At 36.9% G+C, this 23,046-nt stretch overlaps 2 protein-coding genes across 6 annotated transcripts in view; one reads left to right on the top strand and one right to left on the bottom strand.

Annotated features, from left to right (window-relative positions):
* Nucleotides 1-23,046, top strand: part of cadm2a (cell adhesion molecule 2a) — a 670,454-nt gene that overhangs the window by 477,975 nt on the left and 169,433 nt on the right. The gene's annotated exons all lie outside the window — the stretch shown is intronic.
* On the bottom strand, nt 17,060-20,795 carry LOC129447017 (uncharacterized). Its single transcript, XM_073874665.1, has 6 exons — nt 20,323-20,795; nt 19,964-20,237; nt 18,912-19,016; nt 17,788-17,917; nt 17,583-17,686; nt 17,060-17,471 (listed from the first exon to the last, which is right to left on the bottom strand). Exons 1-6 carry the CDS (start codon nt 20,474-20,476, stop codon nt 17,342-17,344), a joined length of 897 nt encoding a protein of 298 aa, XP_073730766.1. The 5' UTR covers nt 20,477-20,795; the 3' UTR covers nt 17,060-17,341.

The raw sequence follows: 23,046 nt of genomic DNA, 5'->3' as shown, positions 1-23,046 counted from the left end.
CAACAGTGGTCTGGCCAGGATATTGTCATTTAAAAAGTGGAGTTGCAACCCTCAACTGATGTTTATGTTGTCATTTTGTGTATTGGCCACCAGTTGTATGATTGCAGTACCAGTTTTAGCCACAAGTTTTGTGATTGCAATACCAGTTTTGGCCACAATCCTACATACTGTTCCTTTAAATGATTTATGAAATGTTATCTCTTTTAGCTTATTTTACCTTATTTTAATTTTTTTCTCACAAATCCATTTTAGAGCAGTATTACATGATTTATCATTCCACTCTGATGAATAAAACTCAACACAGTTCTCTCTTCTTTCACCATTGGGTTCTTTAGACGCCCATAATCTGAAACAACAGATCATTATTAGATCTTCAGTGTTGTTTTCTGTATGATATGATACTGGCTGTAAGGATCATTTATCGGATAATAATCAGTTACATTTTGTGATTTCTCACCTAGAGCTCAGTGTGCTGCCATCAACCCATTTCCATCTGTCCTTCTCTTCACTCTCAGACAGACCAATCCAGATTTGTTGCATGCCAGCATTCTTAACAAAATCCTGAGAAAATGAATCCACTCACATTTTTATAATAACAGACATCAAATTTTAACTGACCTCCGATCACCAACAGCAGCTACAAAACCTGTTTCACTCACTTGTTCCTCTTTGTTGTTAATGATGATCAGATCTGCTCCTCTATCTCTACAGTATCTTCTGCTCTCACTCCAGCTCTTCAGCTCAGAAGAAATAAAGTACAGTCTGGACTGATAGTAAATCCATCCATCTGTTAACACAACCCCTTTAAATGCTAAATCTTTTCTCTGACCACACTGAACTATTAATTTATCTTTCCTATGATGCTGGTATATTTGGTTAGTAGCTGGTTTCTCTCTTCTGTGATGCTGGTATATTTGGTTAGTAGCTGGTCTTTCTCTTCTGTGATGCTGGTATATTTGGTTAGTAGCTGGTCTCTCTCTTCTGTGATGTTGGTATATTTGGTTAGTAGCTGGTCTCTCTCTTCTGTGAGGTTTTTGGTCTTGATGTTAAACTGTTGATTGTTTGTATTGATGAGGACACACAGCACTATGACTGCAGTCAGTAGAAGAACACACAGCAGCACCAAACACACTGTAACTGATCTGTAACTTCTGTTCATCTTACTCTCACTTCCTGAAGATGATGACATGAGATTAAGCTTTGGATATCATTTATGTTTCACTCTTCTTTTAGCAAAAAGATGAATGCCTTTACCTGTAGTATGAAGTGGTTGTTGAATGTTTGTATTGGTGTCTGTCTGTGTCCTGAAGTCGTCTCCACTCTCATAGATGACCATCATCATTTCTTCTCTCTTTCTGTCCATTCCTTGAATCTTATTCTTGACCACTTTGCTATAAATATCCTCAGACATTTTTAGTCTTTAATAGTCAATTACTAGTAATCTGTGCTGTTATGGTTGTGTTGGTCTGTGTATGTTGCTGCTCTGCTCTATTAAGAATGAAACAACTGAAAGGGAAATGATGTCTGATGATAGTCCAATGTGTGAAGACTAAAATCATGTGACCAATAAATGTAAAAATTAAAATGGAAACTTTTTTCTATGTACCATTGACCGCTCAGCATTCTTTCTAAAGTCTCTGAGCCATTTATTTTAAATAAATGTAATGAATTGCATGTAGAGACAAAACACCACTTTTGTTTTATACTGTGCTGTAAAATCCTCCAAATCTTTTCAGTTTCAAAGAATTTTGTTTAGAATCTCAACCACCACTTTGTCTGTGTTGACTGGGTCTTTTGAAAAGTTATAACACAGTGCCTTACTAACTTAATTAGTCAGTCCAGTGTATTTTAGTAGCATTTCACCCTTTAACATCCAAAACCCGAAAAAACAAAAAAACAAAAACAAATGAAGCTCACAGTTTGTTGATCACATGTTTAAATGAAATGATAATTTTAAAAAAAATCAGCACAAGCATCTATTCTTAGACACATAAGATGTACTGAAATACTGAGAATGTAAGAGCAGGAAGGAAATAATAAGAGGAAAGAGCAAAACTCAAATCAACTTTATCCATGTGGTCATTATATCTTTTACATGTCTTAATGTCCTATGGTTGTCATATTCAACCTTAAAGCTCTTTGAGGAATAAAACAACATTGTAGTTGTGTTTCAGTTGGTTGCACTGCTCTGCTCTTTTTCTTTTGTTTTCTGTTTAAACCATTTGAGGTAAATGTGTGACATCTGAGATCATAAGACATTTAACAAGTGCAATGATGTGATGTTTCTGGCTTCTCACATATACCTCATAATGAACCTAAAATAGAGATGCCAAACTGACTGAGTTTGGGGCGGGACTACAAGTTTTGCAGAAGGAATGTTTGAAACTATCTTTGTTTATGCAAATTATTTAGGTAACAAGCACCTATTAAAAGTAGTTTTTCTTCTTTTTACAAAAATAATGTGTAAACTATACAGCCTGCACAAAAATGATCACAACAAACCTATTATTACTCATATTAATGCACAGTGATGCACAACAAATTGTATTTTTGTGTTGTGTGTGTGAATTGACATGTATGTGTCAGGAAAACCCTGCTGCAGACACATAAAGTGATCTGTGGTGTTACTGGATCCTGAACTCACAGACTCTCACAAGAGATAGGGCTGGTGTGAGAAAGTTGGGCGGACCCCCAAAAAGATCCCCCTGCTTCCCTCAATTCGGGCACTGCTGGAGTCAGTAAGAACACACAGCAGCACTAAACACACTGTAACTAATCTGAAACTTCTCATTATCACACTTTCTGAAGATAATCTCAGCTTGTTACATGACTTGTTACATGAATTAATAACTGGACACTAAATATCGATTAGAAATACTTTATTAACTCATTTGTAACAAATCCATGTGAGCATGAGAAAATAAATGTTTGAGCCTTGGCTAGGTCTGGTGGTCTTTCTGTGTAGAGTTTGCATGTTCTTCCTGTGTCAGCGCAGGTTTACTCTGGGTACTCTGGTTTCCTCCCACAAGCCAATAACATGCAAGTTAGATGAACTGAAGATGCCAAATTGTCCATCCGTCAATGTGTGTATGGATTAATATGTGTGGGTTAACTTGTGTCCAGATTAACTGGAATAACGTTTTGAATAAACACACAAACAACCAAAAAAGAGATGGAGTCGAGATATAACATAAAGTTACTGTAAGTAGCTAAAATTCTGATAAAAGTTACATTTTCCCTCTCACATTATAATATATCACAAAAAATGTAAATAAAATGCACAGTTAAATTAAACAACATAGTGAATTAGTAAACTATTTTTGTAAACAGAAGTTCGAACAACAAAATGAAACCATCCGGTCAGTGTGTGAAGTATGAGATCATCGACCACTCAGCATCCTTTCTAAAGTTTCTGAGCCAAAGATGTTACAAAACTAAGAAATATTTTAAATAAATTTCTTGAATTGCATGTAGAGACAAAACATGACTTTTGTTTCACACTGTGCTGTAAAATCCTACAGTTTCAAAGAGTTTTTTAAAGTATTTCCACCACAACTTTGTCTGTGCTGACTGGGTCTTTTGAAAAGTCATAACACATTGCTGTACTACTAACTGAATTAGTCAGTCCAGTGTATTTTAGTAGCTTTGCTTATTAATATCCAAAACCCGAAATTAAGTTCACAGTTTGTTGAATGTCTCACACCTCACTTTTTGCTCTCTGCAAAGTGAAATACTGTGAAGAGCAGGAATTAAATAATAAGAGGAAAGAGCAAAAAATCTACTTTATTCATGTGGTCACCTTAGCTTTTACATGTACTAAAACATACTATGGTTATGATATGCAACCTTAAAGCTCTTTGAGGAATGAAACAGCATTGTAGTTGTGTTTCAGTTGGTTGCATTCTGCTCTTTTTTCTTTTGTTTTCTGTTTCAGTAACAACCAAACAAAACCAGCTGAGCTAAATGTGTGACATCGGAGATCATGTGACATCTAACAAGCCTCTGAGCTGACAGACTTTCACATTACCTCAACTTAAAATAGAGATGCAAAACTGACTTGAAATCAACTACTGCCTTAACCAGTGGTGTGAGTGCGGGCCGGGACTACAAGTTTGGCAGAGGGAATGTTTGAAACTTTAGAAACTTATGCAAAATTTTAATAGTTCAGTTAAATGTAGTAATTTCTCACCCAGAGTTCAGTCCAACCCATTTCCATCTCCCCTTCTCTTCATGTTGTCTATACTTGTCTCTTCCTGAACAAAATCCTGAGAAGAAAAACAATGAAACAACTAAATATACTTATACTAATACCCCTATGCACATGGGATCTTGTATGCAACTGTTTAGGTGGACTGCATGATTCTGTCTGTACTTTGCTTTTTGAAGCTCAACTTAGGAGATGTTGGTGCAGTCAAAGGATGTCAGATCACATGATATCCAGTCTACTCATTTCTATTTCTATCATTGTATTTCTGTGTTGTATGACATGTGTCAGGAGAGGCCTGCTGCAGACATAAAGTGATCTGTGGTGTTACGGGACCCTAAACTCACAGACTCTCAGGCCATACTCATGCTATCCAAATCAAACCAAACCATGGTCCAGCGCGATTGTCCCCCCTCCCTACTCCCCAAGATGCAGGCACTCACACTGTACTTTTATTGATCTGAGCACAGGCGCACTTTTATGATTAGGATGCGATTGTTTTGGGAAAAAAAACAGGAAGTAAAGCACTCTTTGGAACCTATTGTAATGTTAAGTCTGTGTTTTTATTTGGAGTCATTTGGTTCGTGATGACACACAGCCCTCTTACATGCCATCATGTTGCTTAGTTGATCTGATGCATGTGCAGCTCAGAAATTCACGTAACCCTGTTGCGCACATCAGAAGGTTTTTAAGAAAGGAAGATGAACGTGAGTGGTCGCGGAATTGACGTCTCTCCTTTTAAAATGCAGTACAGAGCGATCAGACTAGTCAACTTAACCAGGCTTTGGGGGTCAAATGCGCCCGAGTGCGGTTTGGTTAGGATAATGTGAGTGTGCACTCAGATTAACCTGATACAAGAGACGGGCTGGTGTTAGAAAGTTGGTGGACCCTCAATAAGATCCCCCTGCTCCCCTCAATTTTGGCACTGCAGTCAGTAAGAACACACAGCAGCACTAAACACACTGTAACTAATCTATAACTTCTTATCACCATTTTTAAAGATAAACATGAATAAATCTGGATAAAAAATATTTTATTAGCTCATCTGTAACACATTAAACAACATATTAGTGAATAACATTAAGCACCAATGCTATGTGATACATTGAAGGAGATTTGTTACATTAACAAAACAGCATCATGGGTCTGTTTCAGCCGGCTGCATTTCTCAGCTCTTTTTATAGACAGCACTTCGAACAACAAAATAAAAGCATCTGTGGTCAGATTTGTGACATATGAGATCACGTGACATCCAACAAATATAAGAAAGTTCAGAGCTGCAGATGAAGTGATGAACTTGTTTATGAGCAAAGAAGCAACATTCAGACTCTCAGTTACCAATAAATTACAAATTGCATGAAACAAAATGTTATTTGCATAATCACAATATAGAAATAATTAAACAGAAGTTTTGCTATTAAATATATATTTAACTTAGATTACTTATGAAATGTTATCTCTTTTAGTTTATTTTAACTTATTTTATTTTTTTCTCACAAATCCATTTTAGAAGCTTATTACATGGCATATCATTCCACTCTGAATAAAAAGACTCAACACAGTTCTCTCTTTTATCACCATTTGGTTCTCCAGATTTCCAGAAGCTGAAACAACAGATCATCATTAAATCTTCAGTGTTGTTTTCTGTGTGATATGATACTGACTGTGAGACAGGCTTGTGCAGAATTCAGAATTGAATTGAGAATGACTCCTAAATTCCAATTTAATTCTTGAATTTGAATTGAATTTGAATTTATGTCAAAAACAGGATCTAGAATTACAATTCGAATTTGAATTAAAGGAAGCTGAATTGCAATTCAATAGAAATTCAAAGAAATTCTTATACATATTATACAGTAAATGAAGTGTTAAAAATGAAGCTTTCAGTATATGTCAGATATGATTGCGTTACACATTCTATAAATATATTCGTTTGTACAGATTATATTAACAGGAAATGTTTTTCCCCAGCAATTAATTTAAAAAACTCTAGTCACATAACAAATAATTAAGTTAGATTTTTTGCAATTGTAATTTTATGGAACACGATGTAACATGACTTCATTTCCCAGAATGCTTTAATTTTACCAAGTATTTAAAATGGTTGGCAAACAATTTTCCAAAGCAACTTTCCTAACACTGAATGTATGTGAGATTCTTTCTGTTGTGTGACTGTGGAATTTCTTTGAATTGCTATGAATTTAATTCCACTTCCTGTCATTCCAATTCCAATTTAAATTCAACTTCCTGTAGGGTGGAGTCAATTCAATTCAAATTCCAATTCATGAGTTGAATGGAGGCCAATTCTGAAATTCTGAATTGTGCACAAGCCTGCTGTGAGAGTCATTTATTGAATAATAATCAGTTAAATTAAGTGATTTCTCACCTAGAGATCAGTGTGCTGCCATCAACCCATTTCCATTTGCCCTCTACATCACTGTCAGACAAACCAATCCAGTGTTCGCCCTTACCAGTATTCTTAATAAAATCCTGAGAAGATGAAACCTAAGCAAATTTATATTATAACAGACAGCAGTTTTTAATTGTCCCCTTATCACCTTCAGCAGATACAGAACTTGTTTCACTCACTTGTTCCTCTTTGTTGTTAATGATGATCAGATCTGCTCCTCTCTCTATACAGTATCTTCTGCTCTCAGTCCAGATCTTCTTCTCAGATGAAATGAAATAACAGCTAGATTGATAGTAAATCCATTCATCTGTAAACACAAACAATTCAGCTAAATATTTTTTATTTCTGATCACACAGAACTACATAACCTGTTGTTGTTTTTATAAAAAGTGTGCAATGCATCCTTTTAGTGTTGAATATTTGTGTTATTTTGTTGAAGTTTAAGATTACCGCAATGATGTTTTGACAGTTCATTTTTCTTCTCATTCAATAGTTTACTTAGATAACTAATATCATTATACATGGCTATTAATTTATCTCTCTCTTCTGTGATGTTTGTATATTTGGTTAGTAGCTGGTCTCTCTCTTCTGTTATGATTTTGGTCTTGATGTTAAACTGTTGATTGTTTGTATAGATCAGGACACACAGCACTATGACTGCAGTCAGTAGAAGAACACACAGCAGCACCAAACACACTGAAACTGATCTGTAACTTCTCATCCACACACTCTCACTTCCTGAAAATGACAGATATGAGGTTAAGCCTTTCATATTATTCATGTTTTAATCTGTGTTTTTTAAACAAAGAAATGAAATCTATTACCTGTAGACCAAACTGGTTGTTGTCTGTTTGTATTTGAGTCTGTCTGTGTCCTGAAGTCGTCTCCACTCTCACAGGTCTCCGTCATCATCTCCATTGTCTCTCTTTCCGTTCCCTGATCATCAGTCTTGGGCACATGGTAGTAAATAACCTTTGATAATTCAGGTCCGTTAAAGTCAAACATAATGAGCATGTGGTAATAATGAATCTTATTGCTGTGTAGTTCTTTGGTCTTTGCTCTTCTCTGTCTTCTTCTGTTTTAACTCCAGATAAAATGAAGCAACAGGACGGAACTGGTCTGAGATCAATGTGTGAAAACAAAACTCGTGTGACTAATAAGAGCTGTTTTTTTAGCTGTTAGTTAAACCTGTGCTGTTAGCACTTCCGTGTACCATCGGCCGCTCTGCATCGTTTCTAAAGTCTTTTGAGCAAAAGATCTAACAAAACTTGCTTAATAGTAAAAATAAAAACATTTCTATAAATTGCATTGAGAGAAAATATAAATTTTGTTTTATTGTGTGCTATCTTATTCTCCACATTATTCAGTTTCAAAGAGTTTTCTTTAATATCTCCACTACATAGAAAATGGTTCATGATTAACAGAATATCTGTAGTTAGACTTAACTTTGTCTGTGTTGACTGTTTTTTTTTTTTTTTTTTTTGAAAAGTCATATCACAATGCGTTAACATCTGAGCTACAGTACATGAACACAGTCAGCGCAGTGTATTTTAGTGAGATTTGAGTCTTAACCTCCAAAACCCGAAACCACAAATGAAGTTCACAGTTATTTGATCACGCGTTTTGAAATGTTACTGAAATAGTTTTTAGCACAAGCATCTTTTCGTACACACATAATATGCTGCTTGTATGTTTCACACCTCACTTTTTTATTTTGCTCTCTGCACAGAGAAATACAATAAAGAGCAGCAAGAAAATAATGACAGGAATGAGCAAAACTCAAATCAACTTTATCCATATGGTCACAAGAGGTGGGTAGAGTACCCCTAAAATTTTTACTCAAGTAAAAGTTCGAGAACTTATACAAACGTTTACTCAAGTAAAAGTAAAAGTAACAATCTAATTATAAAGTAAGTGTATAAAAGTATTAGATGAAAAATGTACTCAAGTAGTTAGTTACTTGTTACTTCCGACCTGATAGAGAAGAAGCGTAAAAACATTGAATTTCAGACTACTTGAAGTGCTTTCACAAACCTCTCCTTGTTGAAAGTCTCATTGTTCTGCTTATATACGTACAACCTAGGTTAAAGTAGAGCAGCCTATCTCAGTCCTGCTATGAATACATTAACATCACATAACATGTCATTTGAGAAAAAAATCTCCAATATACAGTTTTTTCTGACAGTTGTGACTTTATTTTGGTTGTGTCAGTTGTGGTCACCATAGCTTTTACGTGTCAAAATGTCCTATGGTTATGATATGCAACCGTAAAGCTCTTTCATGAATGAAACAGCATTTTAGTTGTGTTTCATTTGATTGCATTGCTCTGCTCTTTTTTTATTTTTCTGTTTCAGTTGTTACCAAAGGAAACCAACTGAGCTCAATGTGTGACATCTGAGATCATGTGACATCCAACAAGCACAACGACTGTGATGTTTCTTGCCTTTGAGCTGACAGACTCTTATATAACCTCATAATAACTTAAAATAAAGACACTTTCTGGGTCTTCAATAGGTCTTTCAAGGTTTACTGTTAATGCAATATTTAGATTTTATACTGTATAATTATTACATTCATGTCATTTTATTTATCTGTGTGTGAATTGACATATATGTGTCAGGAGAGGCCTGCTGCAGACATAAAGTGATCTGTGGTGTTACTGGACCCTGAACTCACAGACTCTCAGGCCGTACTCATGCTATCCAAAACAACCCAAACCATGCCCCAGCGCGATTGTCCCCCCTCCTCACTCCCCCAGATGCAGGCACTCACACTGTACTTTTATTAATCCGAGCCCATGCACGCTTTGTCATTAGGATGAGATTGTTTAAAAAAAACAGGAAGTAAAGCACTCTCTTAACACTGAAACCCATCGTAATGTTAAATCTGTATTTTTAGTTTCGTGCGTGATGACACACAGCCCTCTCACATGCCATCATGTTGCTTAGTTGATCTGACGCATGTGCAGCTCAGAAATTCACGTAACCCTGCTGCGCACATCAGAAGGTTTTTAAGAAAGGAAGATGAATGTGAGTGGTCGCGGAATTGACCTCTCTCCTTTTGAAACGCACCCTATCGCTTTATGTGCCTGAGCCCAAGTGAACCGTGCTCCAGCCCAAGCGAGCCAGGGCGCAGTACAGAGCGATCAGACTAGTCAACTGAACCAGGCTTTGGGGGTCAAATGCACCCGAGTGCGGTTTGGTTTGGATAATGTGAGTGTGCACTCAGATTAACCTGATTCAAGAGAGGGGCTGGTGTTAGAAAGTTGGGGGACCCTCAATAAGATCCCCCTGCTCCCATCAATTTGGGCACTGCAGTCAGTAAGATCACACAACAGAACTAAACACACTCTAACTAATCTATAACTTCTTATTATCGCCATTTTTAAAGATAAACTTGAATAAAACTGGATAAAAAATATTTTATTAGCTCATCTGTAACACATTAAACATCATATTAATGAATAACATCAAGCACCAATGCTATGAATGTGACACATTGAAGGATATTTGTTATATTAACAAAACAGCATTATGGTCTGTTTCAGCTGGCTTTCTTAGCTTTTTATATACACAGCACTTCGAACAACAAAATTAAATCTGAGGTCAATGTGTGACATTTGAGATCATGTGACATCCAACAAATACAAGAAATGTAGCATATGAAGTGATGAACATGTTTATCAGCAATAAAGCAATATTTAGACTCTCAGTTACCAATAAAGTACAAATTGCATGAAACAAAATGTTATTTGCATAATCACAATATAGAAATAATTAAACAGAAGTTTTGCTATTAAATATGGATTTACCTTAGATTACTTATGAAATGTTATTTTAGTTTATATTAACTAATTTAATGTTTTTCTCACAAATCCATTTTAGAAGCTTATAACATGAATTATCATTCCACTCTGTTGGATAAGACTCAACACAGTTCTCTGTTGTACCACCGTTGGGTTCTCTAGTCTTCCAGAAGCTGAAACAACAGATCATCATTAGATCTTCAGTGTTGTTTTCTGTGTGATATGATACTGACTGTGAGAATCATTTATTGGATAATAATCAGTTAAATTTTGTGATTTCTTACCCAGATGTTAGTGTGCTGTTATCAACCCATTTCCATCTGCCCTCCTCATCACTGTCAGACAAACCAATCCAGATGTGTTGTATGCCAGCATTTTTAATAAAATCCTGAGAAGATGAAACCACAGCACATTTATATTATAACAGACAGCACATTTTAACTGACCTCTTATCGCCTGCAGCAGATACAAAACTTGTTTCACTCACTTGTTCCTCTTTGTTGTTAATGATGATCAGATCTGCTCCTTTCTCTCTACAGTATCTTCTGCTATCAGTCCAGCTCTTCTGATCAGATGAAATAAAATAACAGCTATATTGATAGTAAATCCATTCATCTGTAAACACAAACAGTTCAGCTAAATATTTTTGTTTCTGATCACACAGAACTACATAACCTGGTTTTGTATGTATAAAAAGTGTGCAATGCATAATTTAAATGTTGAATATTTGTGTAGATTTGTTAAAGTTTAAGATTACCGCAATGTTCTTTTGATAGTTCATTTTTCTTCTCATTCAACAGTTTACTTAGATAACTAATATCATTATACTTGGCTATTAATTTATCCGTCTCTTCTGTGATGTTTTTGGTCTTGTGGCATTGGTGATTGTTTGTATTGATCAGGACACACAGCACTATGACTGCAGTCAGTAGAAGAACACACAGCAGCACCAAACACACTGTAGCTGATCTGTAACATCTCTTCCTAGCACTCTCATTGCCTGAAGATAACAAATATAAGGTTTTGCTTTGCAAATTATTCATTTTAATTACTCTATATAGCAAATAAAATGAATGTACCTGTACCGGTAGACTGAAGTGGTTGTTGTTTGTTTGTATTGTAGTCTGTCTGTGTCCTGAAGTCGTCTCCACTCTCATAGATCTCCACCATCATCTCCATTTTTTCTCTGTCCATTCCCTGAATCTTATTCTTGACCACTTTGCTATAAATATCCTCAGACATTTTTAGTCTTTAATAGTCAATAACTAGTAAATTGTGCTGTGATAAATGTTCTGGTTGTGTTGGTCTGTGTTTGTTGCTGCTCTGCTCTATTTAGAATGAAACAACTGAAAGGGAAATGATGTGTGAACGGAGTCAAATGTGTGAAGAATAAAATCATGTGACCAAAAAGCGCAAAAATTAAAAATGGACTTTCTTCTGTGTTCTTTTCTTCTGTGTTTTCCTTTCTAAAGTCTATGAGCAAAAATATCTTACAAAACTTAGTAAAAGTTACAATCAGTTTAATAAGTTGCATGTAGAGAGAAAACAGCACTTTTGTTTTTAGCACAAGCATCTTTTCTTAAACACATAAGATGCTGCTTGTATGTTTCACACCTCACTTTTTGTTTTGCTCTCTGCACAGAGAAATACTGTTAAGAGCAGGAAGGAAATAATGACAGGAAGGAGCAAAACTCAAATTAACTTTATCCATGTGGTCACCATAGCATTTACATGTAAAAATGTACTATGGTTATGATACCTATGCAACCTTAAAAACAGCATTGTAGTTGTGTTTCAGATGGTTGCATTGCATTCTGCTCTTTTTTCTTTTGTTTTCTGTTTCAGTAACAACCAAATGAAACCATTTGAGCTAAATGTGTGACATCTGAGATCATGTGACATCCAACAAGCACAATGACTGTGGTGTGTGTCTGGCCTCTGAGCTGACAAACTCTCACATTAACCTCATTTGTTAGCTGGGGTTTCCTCATGCTGCCTTAAGTGCAAATTTATTCACGCTGCAAGTCTAGCATGGAAACTATGGCCTTTTTTTGCCCATGAAATAGGGAACCAATCAGAGAATGGGGAGGGGGCAGCAAGACGATGACGACGTCTATACGACACAACAAAGCAGTTTTTTATCTAACACTGCAGCAGACGCAAATTTACTTTTCAATGCAGCCTTAGACAGTGTTTTAAGTAGTTTTGAGAAAAGATCATTGAAGTGTAATTAAATTGTTAAGTTGGTCTTAAGTCCCATTGAATAACATGGAGGAGGCGGGATTTATGACCTATACTAGGACCAGTCACTGGGGGGCGATCGAGACGTTTTGGCTTCACGTTTTAGGGCTTGTGCGGCACACTTGGCCACCGTGCGCGGCTCTGCCAAAAGAACCGGCGAGGTGGCGTCCCGCCATCCTCTGACTCTGATTGGCCGTAATTCGTAGCCCATGAACCTTAAACAAACCAATCAAACATACGATGGCAGTGAGTATTACCCAATCAGGTGTAAAATAGGATGTGTCTTCACACAATGCAGGTGGAGTGATTTGAATGGGATGCTGCATAAAAGTGGATCTATGTAAAATAAGGGATAAGTCATTTTGCCTGTAAATATGGGACGATTCCCTATCATGGGCCGGGTGGCAACCCTACTCATGAGGCTGTTTACACTTGGCATTAACATGCGGTTTCGTCAATTGGATCACAAGTGGATGACGTTAATGCCATGATGAACTTAAAATAGAGACAGACTTAACTATTCCCTTAACTAATGGTGTGAGTTTGGGGCGGGACTACAAGTTTGGTGGAGGAAATGTTTGAAACTTTAGAAACTTTGTTTATTCCAATGTTTTAGGTAACAGAACACAGGACAGATTAAAAGTAGTTTTTCTCATTTATACACTCATATAAACTACAGCCTGCACAACAATGATCACAACATACCTACTATTACTCACATTGATGCACAGCAACTATAAAACAATCCAATAAATGAAGCACATTTCACAAGATATGTTTATTAGACTTTAAAGCAAAATGTTATTTGCATAATCACAGAAGTTTACTGTGGAATATATAGCCATGCATATAGTATATGTTTTTTTGTATAGTATATGTATAACAGTATTTGTCTAAATCAACAACTTTTATGCTGCTCACCTAGACTGCCTAAAATTCATTTAAAATGTTTAACTCACAGATCCATTTATAAGCTATTTTACATGGATAATCATACCATCCTGAATTATCAGACAAAGCACAGTTCTCTTCTCTTCCACCATTGGGTTCTCCAGACCTCCAGAAGCTGAAACAACAGATCATCATTAGATCTTCTAATAGTGAAAGTCAAAAAGTGAAAGTGGCAAACTTGTCAAGTATGCAACGCATACTCAATATGTTCCCCTTGGCATTTAACCCATCCTAGTGAGTAGTGAACACACACACACACACACACACACACACACACACACACACACACACACACACACACACACACACACACACAGCTGTGGGCAGTTATCCCAACACCCAGGGAATAATTAGGGAAAGGTGCCTTGCTCAAGGGAACCACAATTGCAACCCATTCGCCATGAGCCTCGAACCGACAACTCTCAGGTTACAAGCCCGACACTTACCACTAGGCTTGTAGGCCCCTTTTGTTGTTTTCTGTGTGATATTATACAAGTTGTGAAAATCATTTATTAGATAATAGCCAGTTAAATTGAGTGATTTCTCACCTATAGTTCAGTGTGCTGTCATCAACCCATTTCCATCTGCTCTCCTTATCAATGTCAGTCAAACCAATCCAGATGTTGTCTTTACAAGACATTTTCTGAACAAAATCCTGAGAAGAAAAACAATACTACAAACTGTTATATTCTATTCCCATAAACTATCCCAGTCCCTAACCCCAATGTCACAAAAACCTGTTGGCAGGATTTAATCTATGAAAAGTACCATATATTATGTTTCAGTTAAATAAAGTCCTCGTAAACCATGGTTATAGCATAGTAAACATGTCATTATATACTATTCATGTCCCCGTAAACCACATATGCCAACCCTCACACACCAACCCATTCTCACCCCATGGTGTCAATATTTGACGCACTTGACCATGCGTCAGTTTCATTTTTTGACGAACTGGGGACTTCAATACTATTACGTCCGTTGCATTCTCTTTCCTATTTTCTTACCATTTTCGCGTCGGTTTAGGGTTAGATTACGCGAAATTAAACAGTTGTCACCTGGCGTTGGGCTTAGAGTTAGGTACGACAGTTGTCACCTGGCGTTGGGGTTAGAGTTAGGTTTGGGTAGGGATGTCATTATGTAAATCTAACCCTAAACCGACGCGAAAATGGTAAGAAAATAGGAAAGAGAATACAACGGACGTAATAGTATTGAAGTCCCCAATTCGTCAAAAAATGACGCGAAATGTAACCCTCCGCGTCACATATTGACGCATGGTCAAGTGCGTCAAATATTGACGCCATGGGGTGAGAATGGGTTGCACACACACACACACACACACACACACAAACACACACACAGTATCTTTACTCACTTGTTCCTCTTTGTTGTTAATGATGATCAGATCTGCTCCTCTCTCTCTACAGTATCTTCTGCTGTCACTCCAGCTCTTCTGATCAGATGAAATTAAATAAATACTGAATCGATATTGAATCCATCCATCTGTAAACACAACCAATTCAAGTCTTATCCTCTCATTCTCACCCACAGTAAAGTATGCTGGGTTTTAACTAACAAATCAGTTTTGTTTTGGTGTGATTTTAGATTTAGCATTACCAGTTTGATTAAGAATCTTCCACAATTGCTCCATCTTCTCACTCAACTGGTCTCTTTGTTTGTAGTTGTTAATGTTGGTTAATAATCCATCATTTTCTTCCGTGAGGTTGATGTTCTTTATTAGTAGCAGGTTTATCTCCTCTGTAAGATTGTGATTTTTGTTTACTAGTTGGTCTCTGTGTTGATTGTTTGTATTGATGAGGACACACAGCACTATGACTGCAGTCAGTAGAAGAACACACAGCAGCACCAAACACACTGTAACTTATCTGTAACATCTCATTCTCACATGTTCACTTCCTGATGATGAGAGATTTAAAGTTAAATGCTTTATCATTTTCACATATACTATTTTATATGTAGCTGTGTTTTTACCTGTATGTCGAGATGTTTGTTTTCTTCTCTCTGCATTGGCGTCTTGGACAATCCTCAGATTCCTATCAGGGTTTATATTTCCATAAATAAATTCGGTCATTTTGGTCAATTGTACTGTATAGTCTGTTGTGTATGTGATGGGATCCTGTATGGTCCTGTTTAGGTGGACTGCATGACTGTTTCTGTACTATGCTTGTAGTAGATGTTGGTGCAGTCAAAGTATATCACTGTTTTGAAGTCAAGTCACAGTGCAAGATCACATGATATCCAGTCTACTCATTTCTATTTCTAACCTACATGTGGTTTGGTGTACCTCAGTTTAGAGCAAAGGTCTTCAACAGATGGCCATGGTTTTGTTCCTTCAATAGATGATCAACGCTTCATAAGGTATAACGCTGGCGCTTCACGCTTCACTTCGGCTTCCCACCTGCGGCCCCAGCAAAGGGTGAACTTTATCATGCACTTAGCGGTCTTAAGATGTAGGGACATTTACATTTTAAAAGAGATTCGAAAAGCAGCCTAAAAATAGTCACATGCATTGTCCCATCAGTGTTTTTAAAGGGGACAGAGAATGAAAAACCATTTTTACCTTGTCTTTGTTGAATATCGGTAGTCTACCCACATTCACAAACATACAAAAAGTGCTAAATATGCTAAACATCTCAGTCTCATAGAAATTCCTCTTTTAGAAATGTCAGCCAGAAAACAGCCCAATCTGAAAAACTGATGCTTATTACATCACAGGCATCTCACTGCCCCTCAACTTTAAAATAATTGGCTACATTTTTTGAGTGGCAGCAAAGTCAGCCAATTAGTAATGAGATTGCAAGTTTTGCAAAACCACTTGTTTAAAATCCCCCACCCTAATAGAGCTATCTGAGCGAGGTTTTTAGGAAGCTTCTAAGGCATTACAGACCCAAACAAAAATAATGTGTCTTCATGTCACATCACAGAACAAGGAAAAATACTCCATTCAATCATTCTATGTCACCTTTAAATGATGGAACTTTCTTTTGTACTTTTTTTTTGAAGATTCAATTCAGTTTGTAATCAGATGCTATTGCGGTGAAAGTATGTCAAAATACAAGAGCGCACGACATTGTCTGCTCAAACCCATCTAATTTGCATAACTAGGATGTGGTTTGGTGTTGCTCAGTTTCAAACTTTCTCTCTTTCATAGAAGTCTAGAGCAGAGGTCTGCAATAAAAGACAATAGATGACTACATGATCCAATTATTCTTGTTAGACAAAAAATGGGTAAAATGTGTTAGGTGAGGGTTAGTTTACATCCAGTCATGTAATATGCAAAATAAACCACACTCTAAAAAACAAACGGTGCTATATAACACCAAAACTGTTTCTTTGCTCGTAATCATAGAAGAACCATTTTTAGTGCCACAGTTGTCAATGTATGACACATAATATCATGTGACATCCAATAAGAAACGTTCAGAGCTGCATAACAAGCGATGAATGTGTTTATCAGCAAAAAAGCAACATTTAGTCTCTCAGTTACAAATGAATATTTCAAATAAGCATTATTTTCCTTACATTTGAGTAACAAAACACATGTTATTTGTGCCAGTAGATATGATGAATTTATTAGTATGAATTGTGTGAAAAAGATGGTTATTTGCATAATCACAATATAGAAATGATTAAACACAAGTTTTGTTATTAAATATATATTAAACATAAATGACTTATGAAATGTTACCTCTTTTAAGTTATTTTACTTTTATTTTAAAATGTTTTTCTCACAAATCCATTTTAGAGCCGTATTACAATTAATATCATTCCACTCTGATGGATAAGACTCAACACAGTTCTCTCTTGTACCACCATTGGGTTCTCCAGGCCCCCAGAAGCTGAAACTACAGATCATCATAAGATCTTCAGTGTTGTTTTCTGTATGATATGATACTGACTGTGACAATCATTTATTGGATAATAATCAGTTACATTTAGTGATTTCTCACCTAGAAGTCAGTGTGCTGTTATCAACCCATTTCCATCTGTCCTCCTCATCACTGTCAGACAAACCAATCCAGATTTGTTTTATGCCAGCATTCTTAACAAAATCCTGAGAAGGTGAAACCACAGCACATTAATATTATAACAGACAGCTAATTTTAACTGACCTCCATCAACAGCAGCAGCAGATACAGAACTTGTTTCACTCACTTGTTCCTCTTTGTTGTTAATGATGATCAGATCTGCTCCTCTCTCTCTACAGTATATTCTGCTCTCACTCCAGCTCTTATTCTCAGATGAAATGAAGTAAAAACTGGACTGATTGTAAATCCATTTATCTGTTAACACAAACCCTTTAAATGCTAAATCTTTTTTCTGACCACACTGAACTATTAATTCATCTCTCTCTTCTGTTAGGTTGGTATATTTAGTTAGTAGCTGGTCTCTCTCTTCTGTGATGTTTTTGTTCTTGATGTTAAACTGTTGATTGTTTGTATCGATGAGGACACACAGCACTATGACTGCAGTCAGTAGAAGAACACACAGCAGCACCAAACACACTGAAACTGATCTGTATCTTCTCATCCTCACATGCTCACTTCCTGAAGATGAGAGATTTAAAGTAAAATACTTTATCATTTCCACACAAACTATTTTAAACGCATCTGTGTTTGTATTTGTACCTGTGTGTTGAGATCTTTGCTTTCTTCTGTCTGCATTGGTATCTTGGTCAATCCTCCGAGCCCTATAAGGGTTTATATTTCCATAAATAAATTCAGTCATTTTGGTCAATTGTACTGTAAAGTCCGTTGTGTATGTGATGGGAACTTCTTTGCTTCTGTTTAGGTGGACTGCATGACTCTGTCTGCACTATGCTTGTAGTAGATGTTGGTGCAGTCAAAGGATGTCATAGTGCAAGATCACATGATATCCAGTCTACTCATTTCTAATTCTAACTTTCATGTGGTTTGGTTTACCTCAGTTTAGAGCAAAGTTCTTCAACAGATGGCCATGTTTTTGTTAATTTCATTTTAAAGTGTAAATTGTTAAAACTGTAGGTAAATAATTATTTAAATGACTTTGCTATGTAATAATTTGCCATCACGCTCAATCATCTGATCTCCTACAGTAAGAGCTTACAATATCTTAGTCTCACATTATCACTGACTAATATGATGTACTTTCCAGTAGATGCTTTTGACCTGCTTCCTCTGGACACTGTGGTTTATATGGTGACAAAACTGAAGATACAAAGCCAGGTGCTTTCAAAACAAAGCTACTGCTGACTGACATGCTTACAGTTTTGAACAAGTTGACTTATTGTGGATGAAGATTGTTCGTGTAAATGTTTAATGAGAAACTTTCTTCTTGAAGTAATAATAAACTTTTTGGACACACAAACGTCAAAATGGAAGCAAAACATCAATAGATTTTGTAATCTACACACAAAACAAAGAGACAATAATGTGTTAAAGATGATGTTAAAGCAGATCTCTAGCACATGGACATTTTTAAAAACTGGACTGTAACACATGATTATAAAAGAAACTATAGTAGGCCACCCAAAAATATCTTCAATTGAACTCAATGGTGGTCCTGGAGACCCTAACACCTAAACGGCAGTCAGTATGTGACATCATGTGACAATCATGTGGGAGTTATTTCAATAGATATATCTTGTTAGTTTTGTTCGCTTGCAAACAAAAGTTTTTTTAGTGTTATTTGTCCCTCTCATGTTCTCCTAAGATTTCTCTAAACACAAATCATTAGAGGCGTGAAACAGATATGCAAATGAACCTAGTAAAATTGGATTTCATACATTGCATGAGACAAAGAGCCATTTCCATAAATAGATCAAACGGTGTGTCTTTTTAAAGTTTTGCTTTGTTCATAGGTAGCACTGTGGTTAGCAGCAAATACCACACAAAAACTGTGTGAGGTTTCATATCTATGACTTCCTATTGTAAATGAGGAGTTCAGATGTAAATTGCCTGACACAGAATTGGATGGATGATAACGTGCCAAACGACCATATGGATCACATTCAAACTTGTGTCTCTTGAACCTGAATTAGAGGTCTACACAGAAGACCCGAGGACCCGAACCGGGTCTATATTTTAATTGATCAGCCCGGGTCCGGGTCGGTTCAGTGTAGCACATTTACGGGTCTCTTCGGGTTCGGGTAGGAAGTTTTGGACCCATGTAGATCTCTAACCTGAATACAACTCGTATGTGGCAGTCACATGAATCTCAGCGCCCCCTAATGTGTGGTTTAGTTTCTTCAAAGTTGTGTAAACTGTAACTGTAAAGTTGTGTCCACAGCTTTTTTATATCCTTCAGCTGCTCACTTAGTTTATTAATATTATTATACTTGGCTATTACTTACTCTATCTCTTTTGAGTGATTATTAGTTAGTAGCTGGTCTCTCTCTTTTGTGATGTTGGTATATTTGGTTAGTAGCTGGTCTCTCTCTTTTGTGAGGTTGGAAATGTTGGTTAGTAGCTGATCTCTCTCTTCTGTGAGTTTTTTGTTGTGACACTGTTGGTTGTTTGTATTGATGAGGACACACAGCACTATGACTGCAGTCAGTAGAAGAACACACAGCAGCACCAAACACACTGTAACTGATCTGTATCTTCTCATCATCACACACCCACTTCCTGAAGATGCAGATGTGAAGTTAGATAAAGGTAGATAATGCCTGAAAATACAAACTATTACTGATTTTCCTATTATTTTCAGTACCTGTATGCTGCGGTGGTTGCTGTGTGTTTATATCTGTCTTTAAGTCGTGATCTCTCACAGTATCTGCGCTCTCATAAATATCCACCGTCATCTCCACTCTCTCGCTCTTCATCCCCTTGGTCCTGATAATGTTGTCATAAAAAACTTTAGACATACTGACTCTTTAACAGCAAAACTTCATAACATGTTGTTTCTTGGAGCTTCTCTGTAGATCTACTCAGTTAGGCAACTCTCTTCTTCTTTTTGAACGTTAGTGGGAACACGACAAAAACAGTTGTGGTCAAAGTGCAAAAACTTTTGCAATGTAGTTTAGCAATAAAAGAAAAATTTTTCGACAGTATAATTTTTATTAAAACATGTCTTATACAACATGGGCAACAAAACTATTATATGGGTGGGTGGGACAAGATAATGTACACTACAATGTACAGTAAGTTGTTGTCTGTTTTACTAAACACTACCTACCACAGAACTGAAATTTTACCACACAAAAAAGTTACCACACATTCATGATGCACTCAGATGCATTACGCAAGCGGATGAGCCTGTCAGATATACTTACTGCACTGAAAAAATGATTCATTGAATTTAATCAATTTATTTTAGCTACATTTAAACAAAAACGATTAGTAAAGTAAAATAAAATATAAAACTTTTGTTTAAATGTAGCTTAATTAAATTGATTGCAACTACTTATCTTAAAAAAATTGATAAAATTCAATGAATAATTTTTTTCAGTGTGTATGTGCTTATTTAACACAGTCTCACCCCATGTCGTCAATATTTGACGACACTTGACCATTCGTCAATATGTGACGTGGAGGGTATACCTTTCGTGTCATTTTTTGACGAACTGGGGACTTCAATACTATTACGTCCGTTGCATTCTCTTCTCCTATTTTCTTACCATTTTCACGTCGGTTTAGGGTTAGATTACGCAAAATTAAACAGTGTACGCGAAATTAAACAGTGTACGCGAAATTAAACAGTTGTCACCTGGCGTTGGGGCTAGAAACAGTTGGCACCTGGCGTTGGGGTTAGAGTTAGGTTTGGGTAGGGATGTCATTATGTAAATCTAACCCTAAACCGACGCGAAAATGGTAAGAAAATAGGCGAAGAGAATGCAACGGACGTAATAGTATTGAAGTCCCCAGTTCGTCAAAAAATTACGCGAAAGGTATACCCTCCGCGTCACATATTGACGAATGGTCAAGTGTCGTCAAATATTGACGACATGGGGTGAGACTGGGTTGGCTTATTTCACTAGACTAGTTTGCTTCAAGTACTATGAAAATATATCAATAACTATAAGACATCGCATAAATATGACTGGCATGATTAAATTACATGAATACATACCAAATCACCACCATGCTTAATGCTGAGAACAGTCTATAAAGATCAAACTTGAACACAAAGTTAAGACAGGGGGTTTTGTTTCGCTTTTACAACTATTCTCACTCGGAGTTGAGGTTACAGTTGGGGTTTGGGTTAGGATGTCTGAAATGTAACAGAAAGTGATTTTAACCCAAACCCTAAGAGACAATGGTAAAAAAAAAGAGAAAACAATACATAAAATGACATGAAAAAGAAAGTCGTGCCACGGACCCAAGAAACAATTTACAGAATTTCATGCTGAGCGACACGAAAAAGACATTTGTGCTCAGTAGCATGAAAAACAGTGGAAATGTGTGTCCTGAACAATAAATAAATTGATCAAACATTTTTTGACTATAACACGACTTTCCGTGAGATTGGGTTGGTTTTGTTGATAAATATATATTTAACATCTCTTTTAGCTTATTTTAACTTAAGTTTTTTTTCTCACAAATCCATTTTTGAGCCCTATTACATGAATTGTCATTCCATCCTAATGAATAAGACTCAACACAGTTCCCTTTCAGTCGGTCACTACGACGTCACGTCGTGACCGACGAATTGGGAGCTCGCTTAGAGAGACCAATCTGCTTCGAATACTACTAAAACGCCAATGAACTTGGCATTGAGATATTTGCATAATGCTGGCGCCGCCCCGCCAGGTGCGTATATAAGGCGCACGTGCAAATAGGGAAATAGCTTTTTTCGCTTTGAAAGCCGGCTTTATCTGACTGAGAAGCTACTATCTGCTCTTCTGGGAACGGTTGCTGAAGTTGATTGACAAGCAGTACTAACACAGCGGACGCTCGCAGTATTCCACTGCTCTGCATATTTTTTGTTTTGAGTTTAGTGTGTGCGTTGCCTTTCCCTGTGCGCATCATCAGCTGAGCACCTAAAGAGTGATTTCCCTGAAAGAGTGATACGTGAGAGCTCTGTGTCTTTTTAAAGACAGCCACTCTCTCGTATATTCGGAGATCAGCGTCCTTTTCAGGATTGCTTTTCGTCCGTGCGATCTTGGATGTGAGAGGTATAAGGGTTCCAGTTACGGTCACGAGCGCTGTCTTCATGCTTGGGCATCAAGCACTCTGAGGCTGCGCTCGTGGAGAGTTTTTGTTCTCTCTGTGAGAGCATAACCCTCTTGGATTGCGGAGACGACTGACGTTTCTACGGGAATGCTGTCCGCGTCTTTGCAGTGCTGACACCGCCATGGTGCGGCTGTCAAGCGCTCGCATGACGCTCTTCGCATCACTACGCTGAGGAGGACGGAGGGCGCGTCCTCCACCTACCGGCCTTTCATCCTCAGCCGGTTGAGGTTCCGGTGGAGACGGCAGAGTCGTGTTCTACGAT

Source organism: Misgurnus anguillicaudatus, chromosome 12 (genome assembly GCF_027580225.2).
Source record: "Misgurnus anguillicaudatus chromosome 12, ASM2758022v2, whole genome shotgun sequence".
NCBI lineage: Eukaryota > Metazoa > Chordata > Actinopteri > Cypriniformes > Cobitidae > Misgurnus > Misgurnus anguillicaudatus.
Note: the sequence above shows the minus strand (reverse complement) of the source record. Positions and strands in the feature narration are given on the sequence as shown.

Excerpts from the sequence above, each read along its gene's own strand:
- LOC129447017 (XM_073874665.1), bottom strand. The coding sequence starts at position 20,476 with ATGTCTAAAGTTTTTTATGACAACATTATCAGGACCAAGGGGATGAAG. Across the intron at positions 17,918-18,911 it reads ATTAAACATTTACACGAACA|AGATAAATGGATTTACAATC; the intron begins ATCTTCATCCAC and ends GTTTGTGTTAAC. Across the intron at positions 17,687-17,787 it reads TTAACAACAAAGAGGAACAA|GATTTTGTTAAGAATGCTGG; the intron begins GTGAGTGAAACA and ends TCACCTTCTCAG.